This window comes from Lontra canadensis, unplaced genomic scaffold (assembly GCF_010015895.1).
Source record: "Lontra canadensis isolate GAN:19392208 unplaced genomic scaffold, GSC_riverotter_1.0 scaffold71, whole genome shotgun sequence".
In the NCBI taxonomy this organism is placed as follows: Eukaryota; Metazoa; Chordata; class Mammalia; order Carnivora; family Mustelidae; genus Lontra; species Lontra canadensis.
In genome coordinates this window covers 867702-881993 of record NW_022631065.1, presented here as the reverse complement: position 1 = coordinate 881993, position 14292 = coordinate 867702, and the positions used below count along the sequence as shown (strand labels likewise).

At 43.3% G+C, this 14292-nt stretch overlaps 1 protein-coding gene across 1 annotated transcript in view; it reads right to left on the bottom strand.

Annotated features, from left to right (window-relative positions):
- Nucleotides 1-14292, bottom strand: part of CHMP3 (charged multivesicular body protein 3) — a 59519-nt gene continuing 45227 nt past the window's right edge. The window contains exons 4-6 of the mRNA XM_032880623.1: nt 4785-4906; nt 1728-1842; nt 1-599 (exon numbers count right to left, since the gene is read on the bottom strand). Coding sequence (XP_032736514.1) covers nt 457-599; nt 1728-1842; nt 4785-4906 — 380 coding nt within the window. The 3' untranslated portion in view covers nt 1-456. The remainder of the gene's footprint in view (nt 600-1727; nt 1843-4784; nt 4907-14292) is intronic.

Genomic DNA, 14292 nt, shown 5'->3' with positions numbered 1-14292 from the left:
CCAAGTGTTAAAGCAGAAATTTATTAAAATCCACTTTATATAGTGTTTTAGGGACAAAAAAGATAGAGTTCTCAACATTCAGGCAATCAACTCTAATTTCAGAAGTGCTTCTGGAGAGACTGATTCCTTTGCCCTTTCCTCCAAAAGAAACTTCTGTCTATATTCCTGAAGATGATGCACTGCGAGAAGACCAATTCCTTTGCGCCCCCCAAAAGATACTTCTACGTATACCCCTGAAAATGATGCATTTATAACCCCACCTCTCAAGGACAAACCCGTTGAGATCCCAAAACCTCGGCAAAGATGGAGAGATATGAGCAGAGAACCTTCTCAGAATGCAGTGCTTGTTCAGAGGTGTAGTGCAAGAGACACATAAAATGGTGGCCGCTTCAGAGGAGTGTGCCGGCTCCTGGCAGGCGGGCAGGGAAGGAGTGCGAGGGCCCGGCGGGGCGGCCCCTAGCTGCGGAGTGTGGCCAGCCGGGACTGCATGGCCTCCAGGGCCTCCTCCTCCTCCTCGTCTTCTGATGCTGCCATGGCTCCTGGAGGTTCCGGCTCTGGAAGGGCGTCGGTCACTTTACTAGGTGCTTTGCCCAAAGCCCCTGAAGAGAAATAGCAAATCAATTAACCAAGTATCCTTTTAAAGTGGTCCCTCATCCTCTCTGCCTTTCATGCCTGGACGAGGCCAACAAGAAACAGAAAAGGGGCAATGAACGAGCTGTTTGCATGGGGTTTTGCTCACTATGACAAACATGCAAACACCAGCTTGTCAGGAGACCAAGGTTACAATAACTGAGGATTCTGAGTTTTAGAATTTTGGTTCTGACACTCTTGGTTGAAAATCCTAAACACCAAATACTTAATTTTCAAGATTCATGAAGATGTTAAATGTCTCTCAGTAAAGCTAAATGGTTTCTAAACCTCCACAAAAATGCCTTCCTGGAGCAACTAGTCTTTCTCCCAACAATTTCAAAAAGAAAGAAATAATTTTAAAACATAAAAATTAAATGTCACCAATTTTTTATTAAACCTAAGTCCCAAAATCCAGAAGTAAAAATTAAGTTTAAAACCTCATTAACAATCTTTCAGAGATAACTACTATTTTTGTTTATTCCCTTTCCAGACTTCTTCTATAGGCCTGTTTTTCGCACCAGAATATGTATCATAATAAACAAGACTGTTCTCACACATTGTACTGTGAACATCTTTCCATGTCAATGAATGTATTTCTGCATTACCACAGCTATAAAGTATTCCATTCAAACAGATACAATACAGTTTAACCAATACTCCATTATTAGGCACTTAACTGGTTTCAAAGTTTTCAGTATGATAAATAATGCTCCTATAGACGTCCTTGAATTTAAATCTTTCATTCACATCCTTAAATACAGAATAAACTCCTGGAAATCAATTTGTTAGATCCAGGGCTTTTGACAGCTACTGACAAACTGCTTTCAAGAAAGTCTTACCAACTTAAGCTCCCAATGGCAGTGTTGTGAAAGCACTGTTTCTCCTTACCATTTGAAAACTCTAGGAATTTTTTAAAAATCTTGGCGTTTTTAAAAAATGGTTATGGATATTGTGCTTCTTTTTCAAATACTAAGTTTATAATCTAAAAAGTGTAGACATAAGAGAGTCCTAAAGAAAAAGCTACTAGATAACTTAGTGACTGCAAGGAGAATGACCATAGAAGGAGGGGAAAAAGAGGAAGAATCTCAAGGCTATACCTGCTGTGATTTCAAAAAGAATTTTGTCAATTTCCATTTCTGCTGCTTCTTCCATTTCTTCCTGATCATCCATGCTTTCAAAAGTATCCTCTAACATTTCTTCTATGATACCAGCCTAAAGACAGAAAAAATCACATCATTTCCCTCAATAGGTCAATCTGGTCCCCAGGGACTCCTCTGTGGGTCCAGTTCCACCCGAGCTGTAGTGTCTCCAAGTCCAGACCACCCTTCTGAAGACTAACACCAAGACAGATGGCCACAGGGAAAAAACGATGCTCTCTCCCTCTCTGAAAAAAGGCAAAGGCCACAGGGAAACTGTTGTCCATATTCAGCACCAGGGCTGGGAGTGAGGGGCCTCTCTCAGCAGAGCCTCGTAGTAACCCAGACTGTAATTAGACAGACTTGGGAAGAACCTGCTGAAAATGAGTGTGCTCTGAGCTCTCTTGGGAAGCATGTTCCCTGGGGCGCCTGGGTGGCTCAGTTGGTTAAGCATCTGCCTTGGGCTCAAGTCCTGATCCCAGGGTCCTGAGATTGAGCCCGGCACTGGGCTCCCTCTCCATCTGCCACTGCCCGTGCTTATGCTCTCCCTCACTCTGTCTCTCTCTGTCAAATAAATAAAATCTTAAAAGAAAAACGAAAGAAAATGGAGTGGAGTCTTCGTAGACTCTATGATAACAAGTACTAAGAGTAGAGCAGGGTTCCATGGAACCCTGAAAAGGCCTAAAGAGTACTTCAGCGTGTCTAGGTTACAGCTGCTGGTACAGGCCAGTCCAAGGGGAGTCTGGCAAGGATCAATTGGTTCACCAAAGACTGACTCCATTCCTGAGAGAATAAGACAAGATTTCTGGACCCAACAAGGTCACTCCCAGACTCTACTGGAAGCCTCAGTCTGGCAGCCTGAAGCCAATCACTCAGCCTCCTTTGTTCTCGAGGTAGCACGGCGCCACCACCAGGCAAAAGAAAACCATTCCCAAGCACTGCCCAACACGGAATGGACCCACAGCCTTCCTTGCTGAGCAGTGTCCTCGGCTCCCAAGTGAGACCCTACTGTTTTTTGTTTGGTTTTGAAGCAAAAGGTCCTAAGAGCACCCTCTAATGAAAGAGGCCCCTGGTATCCCCGGGCAGAAGAGATAGGAAGGGATGAGAAGCAGAAGGAAAGTATGGGCTCAGGCTTCTGAGAAGCAGCCAGACAGAAAAATCCTAATTCCTTTGCCATTTGCAAGAGCTGAGCCCCTTTGCTTTGTACCTTGATCCAGAGACTTATGGAGTAGAGGGTCCCTTGTGGCAGCTCTGGCCCTGGCTCCCCGGCACTGGCAGGGCACGGTGCTGTGCTCATGGACCATGCCGATGACAGCAGATGTGAAGCAAGCCCTTTCTCCTGCCTTTCTGCTGCCAGGCCATTCTTATTGACATGAATCAGACTAATAACCGTGTTCTACCCATTCTCAGATCCTTTCCTCCCAACCTAAATGAAGAAATCAACAAATGCAGAGGTGGAGCCCTAGGACCTGAAGGAATGGATGTCAGCTTGGTGTTGGAGGCTACTGCAGGAGGTTCAGGACGTGCTCCATAACCGGCTGACAGAGCCTACTGGAGTCCTGACTCTAACAGCCTTCCACATCCCGGAGGCAGACGTCATTCAGTCATTTATTCACTTACTCTATCTGCAACCATTCGTCAAATGCCTGCTCTGTGCCACACAACAGGCCAGGGTCTGGGAACAAACGGGATGACTAACATCACGTCCCTGCCCTCAAAGAGCTGGGCCCCTACCAGAGGCTTCAGTTTGTACTTGAGGATGGAGCCTGGAACGGGTATCACATGCAGGTTTTCCTCCCAATCTGTATTACTTTCAGCATTCGGAAACCGTTGTGGAGGGCGCCTGGGTGGCTCAGTTGTTAAGCGTCTGCCTTCAGCTCAGGCTCAGGTAATGACCCCGGGGTCCTGAGATCGAGCCCCATATCGGGCTTCCTGCTCAACGGGAGGCCTGCTTCTCCCTCTACCACCCTCACTGCTTTGTTCACTCTCTCGCCGCGTATCTCTCTCTCTCAGATAAACAAATAAAATCTTAAAAAAAAAAAAAAAAAAGGGAAGAAATCATTGTGGAAAAGACCCCGGATTCTAAAAGGGGCTTCCCCTCAGATCCTGGTGGCTGAATGAGTGGCCTGAAGTCATTCTAAGACTTCTCTGTAGAACTTTTTAATCCAGTTCTACATGGACAGTCATCACAACTTGGGAAAAAAGATCCACACACCACTTTGAAAGGACACACACTCCTGACCCCATTTCCTCCTCCCTATTACTTACTGCCCATGCACTTCTGGTTGCAAAGACCTAGGTTCTGGGCATTATTACATGTTGTCATTCCATCAATTTTCGCCGGTTCCTCTCTCCCATGCCCTAGAGCTCCGCACAGATTTCAATTCATAAATGAAATTCCCAAGGAAGAAGAAAAGAAATTTTTCTACATAAGCTAATATATAAGAATCTGAGGTATCCAATGTTGGAGCTCAGGTCACAAGTCCAAAGTAAGAAACACATCTGTCTGAGGAACTTACTATCACCACTTGTGACACAGCTCAGGCAATAAGGTCAGACGTGTGTGCTCCAACCCCAGATCTGTCATTACTACCAAAGTCACTTAGGTAAATTACCTGGCAATCTGAAGACTTGATTTCCTCCTGTGTAAAATGGGGTAAAAAAAAAAATAGCTTCCTCACAGGGTCACTAGGAGGACTCTCTAGGACCACATGTGTGATATACCACTGGCTGGCAGGGGGGCTCAGTAACAATGTTCTCCTGGGCCTTGTCCCTGTCTGAAGGCCACCCGTAGAAGTCCTTTTTAGGCCTTGATCCTGGGACACTGGCAATACGACCCAGACTCTGCCATGGTCAACTCAAACAGTTTCAACCAGCATTAAGAGCTGCTCCTCTGTCTTCAAAATCCTTTGCGTCTGGCAACAGTGGTCTATCCATTCCTGCCTACTCCTGGTCCTAGCCCCCTACATCCGCTAGGAGTAACTGCTAGGAATGGGATGCAGGAGTGGCCCCAGTCACCTTCATCATCTCTTTGGATAGCTCCCTCATGGTGGCCTGGATTTCTGGGATCTTCACGAGACTCTGCATGGCCTTCATCACTTCTGTGCTCTTCTGCAGGGAACCAGCCACTCGCAAAACCGCTGGGGGAAAAGTAACAGGATTCTTTAACAGAATGTGACACAGGACTGGTACAAAGAGTAACAGTTATAAGGTATTCTAATAGAACAGCAACAGGTGGACTCCCAAAGCTATTTACGAACCTACAGACTACATTACTCTGCTAGCTGACCAAGAGACTGACTTTTCCGAATTGTATGGGACTTTGGCTACAACAGGTACACATTCTCTGAGCATGCACACAGACTAGAGAGTGGCCTGAAGGCATGCACCTGATCTTTAAGGAAGACGTCAGCTAGGAATGACTGTTTACACCCAAGACAAGTCACCTACAGGAGGAAGAGCCACACTGAAAAATTCAACACTTTAGGCTACCCAACCGGTGCTCCTCATACACCAGCCAATAGACAGTGGCTGCTCTGAGAGAGACCCGTCACTGGTCCTCAGGAAAATCAGAGAAATACAGGACAAGATCCATAGTGAGTCCATGTGTCACAATACGGTGGTTACAGTTCCTTGTTAAGGAGACATTTTTGGTAGTCTGAGCATATCCATTCTATATGTTCTACCTAAGAAATCACAAACACAGCAGCCGATCATCCCTCTGCCCTGCCTCCCGGCCACACACACATCTGCAATGTGTCCAAATAGAGATCTCGCCCCCTGCCAAATCTGTTCTGGACTTTCATGAGACAAAGTTCTGAGCTGTTCAACAACTGCTTTCACATCTAAGGGAAGACAAGAGGCAAGGAAATGAGTGACTGCGGAAATGACTAACACACAATTTTGCGGTTCTCCCAAAGGAGCAAGGAAGCTTGCTAGTTGGAGAATACTTCATCCCCTTCACATGAGCATGAAGAAGTAAAATACTGACCTATTTCTTGAGATTACAGCAGAAATATCAAGAATCTGTATGGCAGAAATAATAAATTATATATGCCATTACAATGATACAAGAAAGTTCTAAAATATTAGTTACAATTCATTATTGTAAAAAGGTAAGTGATGGGAAGAAGGGCAGAAATGAAGCTGATTCCATACATTTCTTTCTGAACTGTCATGTTTGATGTCCACACAGGCCCAAGTTTTATCCTAACCTGGATCCTGAGTCTATGCCAGAGAGTGTGCTTGAACATGCCATGTGTTCAATATTTTATTGAGCTGAATTAGTAAAAACAAATAAAATGATGGGAGACAGAAAAAAAAATGGTGCGACCGAAGTGTTAAAATACTAAAACATTAGTACTTTGAAAAAGGTATAAATTTCTGATTGTCAAAAAAGGGAAGAGTCAATATAGTGGGGACAAGAGGAAACAAAAATAAACCTAGAAATAAAATTCCAAAAGATTTAATTTGATAATCAGGATTACGGCAAGTGGATTTTTAAAAAGGCCAAAAATAAATGTATGTGCACTGTATAATGAAAACTCAAAGAAGATTACATATACAGAGAAAAATAAAAGACTAGACTATGATGTAGTTTCTATGTTCCATAAGAAAAGAAGCATGTGAAGCAGATAAAAATTATAAAACTGGTTACCCCTACAAGAGAAGGAGAAGACAGGCTACAAGCTGGAAGAAAGTATTTGCAAAAGGCTTATCTGAGAAAGGACTATTATCCAACATATGCAAATAACTCTTAAAACTCAATAATCAAATGAACAACTCAATTAAAAATGGGCAAAGAGGGACGCCTGGGTGGCTCAGTTGGTTGAGCGGCTGCCTTCGGCTCAGGTCATGATCCCAGCGTCCTGGGATCGAGTCCCGCATCGGGCTCCTTGCTTGGCGGGGAGCCTGCTTCTCCCTCTGCCTCTGCCTGCCTCTCTGTCTGCCTGTGCTTGCTCACTCTCTTTCCCTCTGTCTCTGGCAAATAAATAAATAAAATCTTTAAAAAAAAATAAAAAAAAAAAAAATGGGCAAAGACCTAAACAGATACCTCACCAAGATCTACAGATGGCAAGGGCAAAAAAAAAACAAAAAAGCAAAAACAAAAAAAACAAAAAAAAAACCACCAAAACCCACATGAAAATATAATCAACATGTCACTAAGGAACTGCAAATTAAAACAAAGAGATACCACACATGTACTGAAATTGTCAAAATCCAGAACACTAACAACACTCAATGCTGGCAAGGATGTTGAACTATAGGAACTCTACTTCATTTCTGGTGGGAATGCAAAATGGTTGTATGCCACTTTGGAAGACAATATGGCAATTTCTTACAAAACTAGACATATTCTTACTATATAATCTAATAACTGTACTCCTGGGTATTTACCCAAATGAGCTGAAATGTAGGTCTACACCTACACACCTACAGATCAGCAGCTTTCTTCCTAACTGCCAAAACTCAGAAGCAACCAAAATGTTGCTTGGAAGTTAGCAATACAAAAAAAAAAAAAAAAAAAAAAAGAAGAGAAACAGATAGTGTAGTACATACAGACATCAGAATATTCACTACCAAAAAGAACTCCCAAGCCACTAACAAATGAAGGGGACTTACTTCCATGCATATTACTAAATTAAAGAAGCCAATCTAAAAGGCTTACACACTGTATGATTATAACCATATGCCATTATGGAAAAGGCAAAAACTAGGGAGGCAGTAAAAAGACCAGTGGTTGCCAGGGGTTATGGGGGAGAAAGGGTGTGTGAACAGGCAGAACACGGAACATGTTTCGCTACACACATTTCACAAAAAAGGATCTCTGGGGCACCTGGGTGTCTCAGTCAGTTAAGCCGCGAGGCATGGAGCCTGCTTAAGATTCTCTCTCCCCCTGCCCCCTCTACTCTCCAACCCCGTGCACACGTGCTCTTTTTCTAAAGAAAAAAAACCTCCAAAAGGTTAAAACAACACAGAAGACATTAATAAGTTAGCATTACAAAAACCAGTTGGCATTTAAAATTAGATCAAAGTCACACAGAAATAAGCATTTCCTGGTTACAGCTCTTTCTGCTAGCTCCTCCCCAGCCCACTGCCAGGCCTTCCTGTTGCTCTGCAGTGTTCCAGGCTCCTCCCGCTGTGGGGTCGCTGCGCATGCTCCTCCCTCAACGTGCAGTGCAGGGCCTTGCGAGCAGCTCTATAGAGTGGGGACAAGGACCATCAAATCTCACTATGGTACCATTCTGGTAATTCATGTTTGCCAAAGGGACAAGATGTTTTATCTGAAGTGGATTCGTGATTTTACTCCCAGTGCCTAACATTGTGCCTGACATGCTAACACTCAAATATGTGTTGAAAAAGTAACAAATGAACTCAGAAGACAAGGAAAACTATCATATTCAAATTTGACTTTAGGGGGTGTCTGGGTAGCTCAGTCGTTAAGCGTCTGCCTTCAGCTCAGGGTCCTTGGATCGGGCCCCACATCGGGCTGCCTACTCAGCGAGGCACCTGCTTTTCTACCTCTCCCACTCCTGCTTGTGTTCCCTCTCTGTCAAATAAATAAAATCTTTAAAAAAAAAATTGACTTTAAAAAAATGTTAAACATCATCATGTCTTAATAGCAAACACACTGGTAGTTAAATAAGACTCAAGTGCACCTACATATAACGACATATTTAAGTAAAAAATGTGGTTTTCCTTTCTTGTACTTACATTAAAATTCAAGAACTTTTTTTTTTTTTTTACAGAAAATCAATTTCATACGGCAAAAGGGGAGGGACTAAAAGTAACTAGTTCTCCCCAAATTTTCAATTAGACATAGAATGGCTACATATTGGTGACAATAACAGACCAAATGAGAAAGAAATTAAAATCCAGAAATAAACATAAGAAACAAAAAAAGCATTTAAAACCCAGAAACAGGCAGCTGCCACACGGAGCTGGCCCTCACTGGGACCCCAGCCACCTTGCTCCTCCTCAGGACCCCAGCCGCAGTGCTCCTCCCCACGGACCCCCAGGCGTCCAACGCCGGTGCAGCGGCTGGTTCGCACTCCAACGCGGAGCCATCACTGAGGTGCGGCCGGCGATGCTTCCAGTCGTTGACGCTTCCAGTCGTTACCCGACGACCACCGTGTTCAAGCTGCCGTGGGGGGGCACCCGGCTTTTGCATGCTGCCTTGTCTCTGCGGCCCAGGGCGGCAGGGCCCTCGCTGGCTGCTCGTTGCCGGACCCCCGCCTCGCTCAGCGTGTCCGTGTCAGGTTGGCAAGGAGCAGCTCAGAAGACAGAGTAACAGTTCACTTTGTAAACTGTGCCAGCAAGACATTAACAGCCAAAGGAAAAGTTGGTGACTCTCTACTGGACGTGGTGAGGGAAAATAATCTAGATATTGATGGTTCTGGTGCATGTGAGGGAACCCTGGCTTGCTCCACCTGTCACCTCATCTTTGAAGAGCACATACTGGAGAAATTAGAGGCAGTCACTGATGAGAATGGCATGCTCGCTCTGGCACGCAGATTAAGAGATCTCAACTGGGCTGCCAAATCTATTTGACGAAGGCTATGGAAAACAGGACAGTTGGAGTTCCTGATGCTGTGGCTGATGCCTGACAAGCCGTGGATATGGGCAAGAACTGCTAAGCTAGAATAAATTGGAATATTTTCACAAAATTTTACCTATTTTTATAATTCTTATTTCTTAATGTAATTACATGAGAACATGGGTGAAGGGGTTTATTATGATTAGCTTTACCACTTTAATTGACCTTACATAACTATCTAAAAGTATGCAACCTTTATTTTGGTCAACTTATAAAAAGCAAATCAAATATTAAAAAATACTTAATATTATAGAACCTTACATATTTTACCTTAGGTTTAACAACTTTAGCAAGATATTTTCACCTAAACCTTATGCCTAATTACATGTAAGTTAGGTTTTAGAAAGGTATTATTTTTCGGGGCGCCTGGGTGGCTCAGTGGGTTAGGCCTCTGCCTTCCGCTCGGGTCGTGATCTTGGGGTCCTGGGATCGAGCCCCGCATCAGGCTCTCTGCTCAGTGGGGAGCCTGCTCCTCCTCTCTCTCTGTCTGCCTCTCTGCCTACTTGCGATCGCTCTGTCAAATAAATAAAATCTTAAAAAACTTAAAAAAAATAAAAATAAAAAGGTATTATTTTTCCCTGTTAGATGTATGTGAAGGCAGAGATCAAAAATGGCTTGTCTAGGTGCCAAAGGATGGGCTGGTCGTACAGGAGGACTCGTTTCCATTCATCGAGGTAGACACGGGCTATGCTTCTTGTCTTGTCAATGAGGACACGCTCCCCTGATCAGAGGGATTCAAGGGCTGTAAAGTCAATGACTGGCTCCTCCCCCAGGGTGGAGCCCAATGCAGAGCTTGAACTCACAACCCTGAGATCAAGACCTGAGCTGAGATCAAGAGTGAGATGCTTGGGAGGAGGAGTCAAGATGGCGGAGAAGTAGCAGGCTGAGACTACTTCAGGTTGCGGGAGATCAGCTAGATAGCTTATCCAAAGATTGCAAACACCTACAAATCCAACGGGAGATCGAAGAGAAGAAGAACAGCAATTCTAGAAACAGATAATCAACCCCTTTCTGAAAAGTAGGACTGGTGGAGAAGTGAATCCAAAGCGACGGGAAGATAGACCGCGGGGGGAGGGGCCGGCTCCCGGCAAGCGGCGGAGCAACGGAGCACAAAATCAGGACTTTTAAAAGTCTGTTCCACTGAGGGACATCGCTCCAGAGGCTTAACCGGGGTGAAGCGCACGCGGGGCCAGTGTGGCCTCAGGTCCCGCAGGGTCACAGAAGGATCGGGGGTGTCTGAGTCTCACAGACCTTACAGGTATTAGAACGGGGAAGCCGGCTACAGAGACAGAGCCGAGGAGTGAGCTCTAAACTCAGGGTTACCTTGAACTGGTCGCAGGCTCGGTCAGCTCGGAGCGCGGCCAGAGACCAGGGTGACGGGAGTAATTGGGCGCTGTTCTCTGAGGGCACACTGAGGAGTGGGGCCCCGGGCTCTTGGCTCCTCCGGGCCGGAGACTGGGAGGCCGCCATCTTCATTCCCGTCCTCCGGACTCTACGGAAAGCGCTCAGGGAACAAAAGCTCCCGAAAGCAAACCCGAGCGGATTACTCAGCCCGGCCCCTGGTAAGGGCGGTGCAACTCCGCCTGGGGCAAAGACACTTGAGAATCACTACAACAGGCCCCTCCCCCAGAAGATCAACAAGAAACCCAGCCAGGACCAAGTTCACTTAGGAGGAGTGCAGTTTCAATACCAAGGGGAGCAGCGGAATTCCAGAGGAGAAAGCAAAGCACGGAACTCATGGCTTTCTCCCCATGATTCTTTAGCCTTGCAGTTAATTTTTTTTTCTTTCTCAATTTTTTTTCTCTTCTTCTACTAAATTTTTTTAACTTTTACCCTTTTCTTTTTTAACGTTTTTTAACTAGTTTATCTAATATATATATATATTTTTCCTTTTAATATTTTTTCATTATTGGTTTTATTTTTTTTTTCTTTTTTTTTTTCTTTCTGAACCTCTTTTTATCCCCTTCCCCCCCCTCATGATTTGGGATCTCTTCTGATTTGGCTAAAGCATATTTTCCTGGGGTTGTTGCCACCCTTTTAGTATTTTACGTGTTCTTTCATATACTCTTATCTGGACAAAATGACAAGACGGAAAAATTCACCACAAAAAAAAGAACAAGAGGCAGTACCAAAGGCTAGGGACCTAATCAATACAGACATTGGTAATATGTCAGATCTAGAGTTCAGAATGACGATTCTCAAGGTTCTAGCTGGGCTCGAAAAAGGCATGGAAGATATTAGAGAAACCCTCTCGGGAGATATAAAAGCCCTTTCTGGAGAAATAAAAGAACTAAAATCTAATCAAGTTGAAATCAAAAAAGCTATTAATGAGGTGCAATCAAAAATGGAGGCTCTCACTGCTAGGATAAATGAGGCAGAAGAAAGAATTAGCGATATAGAAGACCAAATGACAGAGAATAAAGAAGCCGAGCAAAAGAGGGACAAACAGCTACTGGACCACGAGGGCAGAATTCGAGAGATAAGTGACACCATAAGACGAAACAACATTAGAATAATTGGGATTCCAGAAGAAGAAGAAAGAGAGAGGGGAGCAGAAGGTATATTGGAGAGAATTTCCCCAATATGGCAAAGGAAACAAGCATCAAAATCCAGGAGGGTCAGAGAACCCCCCTCAAAATCAATAAGAATAGGTCCACACCCCGTCACCTAATAGTAAAATTTATAAGTCTTAGTGACAAAGAGAAAATCCTGAAAGCAGCCCGGGAAAAGAAGTCTGTAACATACAATGGTAAAAATATTAGATTGGCAGCAGACTTATCCACAGAGACCTGGCAGGCCAGAAAGAGCTGGCATGATATATTCAGAGCACTAAACGAGAAAAACATGCAGCCAAGAATACTATATCCAGCTAGGCTATCATTGAAAATAGAAGGAGAGATTAAAAGCTTCCAGGACAAACAAAAACTGAAAGAATTTGCAAACACCAAGCCAGCTCTACAGGAAATATTGAAAGGGGTCCTCTAAGCAAAGAGAGACCCTAAAAGTAGTAGATCAGAAAGGAACAGAAACAATATACAATAACAGTCACCTTACATGCAATACAATGGCACTAAATTCATATCTCTCAATAGTTACCCTGAATGTTAATGGGCTAAATGCCCCAATCAAAAGACACAGGGTATCAGAATGGATAAAAAAAAAAAAAAAAACCATCCATATGTTGCCTACAAAGAAACTCATTTTAAACCCAGAGACATCTCCAGATTTAAAGTGAGGGGGTGGAAAACAATTTACCATGCTAATGAACATCACAAGAAAGCAGGAGTGGCAATCCTTATATCAGATCAATTAGATTTTAAGCCAAAGATTATAATAAGAGGTGAGAAAGGACACTATATCTTACTCAAAGGATCTGTCCAACAAGAAGATCTAACAATTTTAAATATCTATGCCCCTAACGTGGGAGGAGCCAACTATGTAAACCAATTAATAACAAAATCAAAGAAACACATCAACAATAATACAATAATCGTAGGGGACTTTAACACTCCCCTCACTGAAATGGACAGATCATCCAAGCAAAAGATCAACAAGGAAATAAAGGCCTTAAATGACACACTGGACCAGATGGACATCACAGATATATTCAGAACATTTCACCCCAAAGCAACAGAATACACATTCTTCTCTAGTGCACATGGAACATTCTCCAGAATAGATCACATCCTGGGTCCAAAATCAGGTCTCAACTGGTATCAAAAGATCGGGATCATTCCCTGCATATTTTCAGACCACAATGCTCTGAAGCTAGAACTCAATCACAAGAGGAAATTTGGAAAGAACCCAAATACATGGAGACTAAACAGCATCCTTCTAAAGAATGAATGGGTCAACCAGGAAATTAAAGAAGAATTGAAAAAATTCATGGAAACAAATGATAATGAAAACACAACGGTTCAAAATCTGTGGGACACAACAAAGGCAGTCCTGAGAGGAAAATATATAGTGGTACAAGCCTTTCTCAAGAAACAAGGAAGGTCTCAGGTACACAACCTAACCCTACACCTAAAGGAGCTGGAGAAAGAACAAGAAAGAAACCCTAAACCCAGCAGGAGAAGAGAAATCATAAAGATCAGAGCAGAAATGAATGAAATAGAAACCAAAAAAACAATAGAACAAATCAACGAAACTAGGAGCTGGTTCTGTGAAAGAATTAATAAGATTGATAAACCCCTGGCCAGACTTATCAAAAAGAAAAGAGAAAGGACCCAAATAAATAAAATCATGAATGAAAGAGGAGAGATCACAACTAACACCAAAGAAATACAGACAATTATAAGAACATACTATGAGCAACTCTACACCAACCAATTTGACAATCTGGAAGAAATGGAGGCATTCCTAGAGACATATAAACTACCACAACTGAACCAGGAAGAAATAGAAAGCCTGAACAGACCCATAACCAGTAAGGAGATTGAAAGAGTCATCAAAAATCTCCAAACAAACAAAAGCCCAGGGCCAGATGGCTTCCCGGGGGAATTCTACCAAACATTTAAAGAAGAACTAATTCCTATTCTCCTGAAACTGTTCCAAAAAATAGAAATGGAAGGAAAACTTCCAAACTCATTTTATGAGGCCAGCATCACCTTGATCCCAAAACCAGACAAGGATCCCATCAAAAAAGAGAACGACAGACCAATATCCTTGATGAACACAGATGCGAAAATTCTCACCAAAATACTAGCCAATAGGATTCAACAGTACATTAAAAGGATTATTCACCACGACCAAGTGGGATTTATTCCAGGGCTGCAAGGTTGGTTCAACATCCGCAAATCAATCAATGTGATAAAACACATTAATAAAAGAAAAACAGGAACCATATGATACTCTCCATAGATGCTGAAAAAGCATTTGACAAAGTACAGCATCCCTTCCTGATCAAAACTCTTCAAAGTGTAGGGA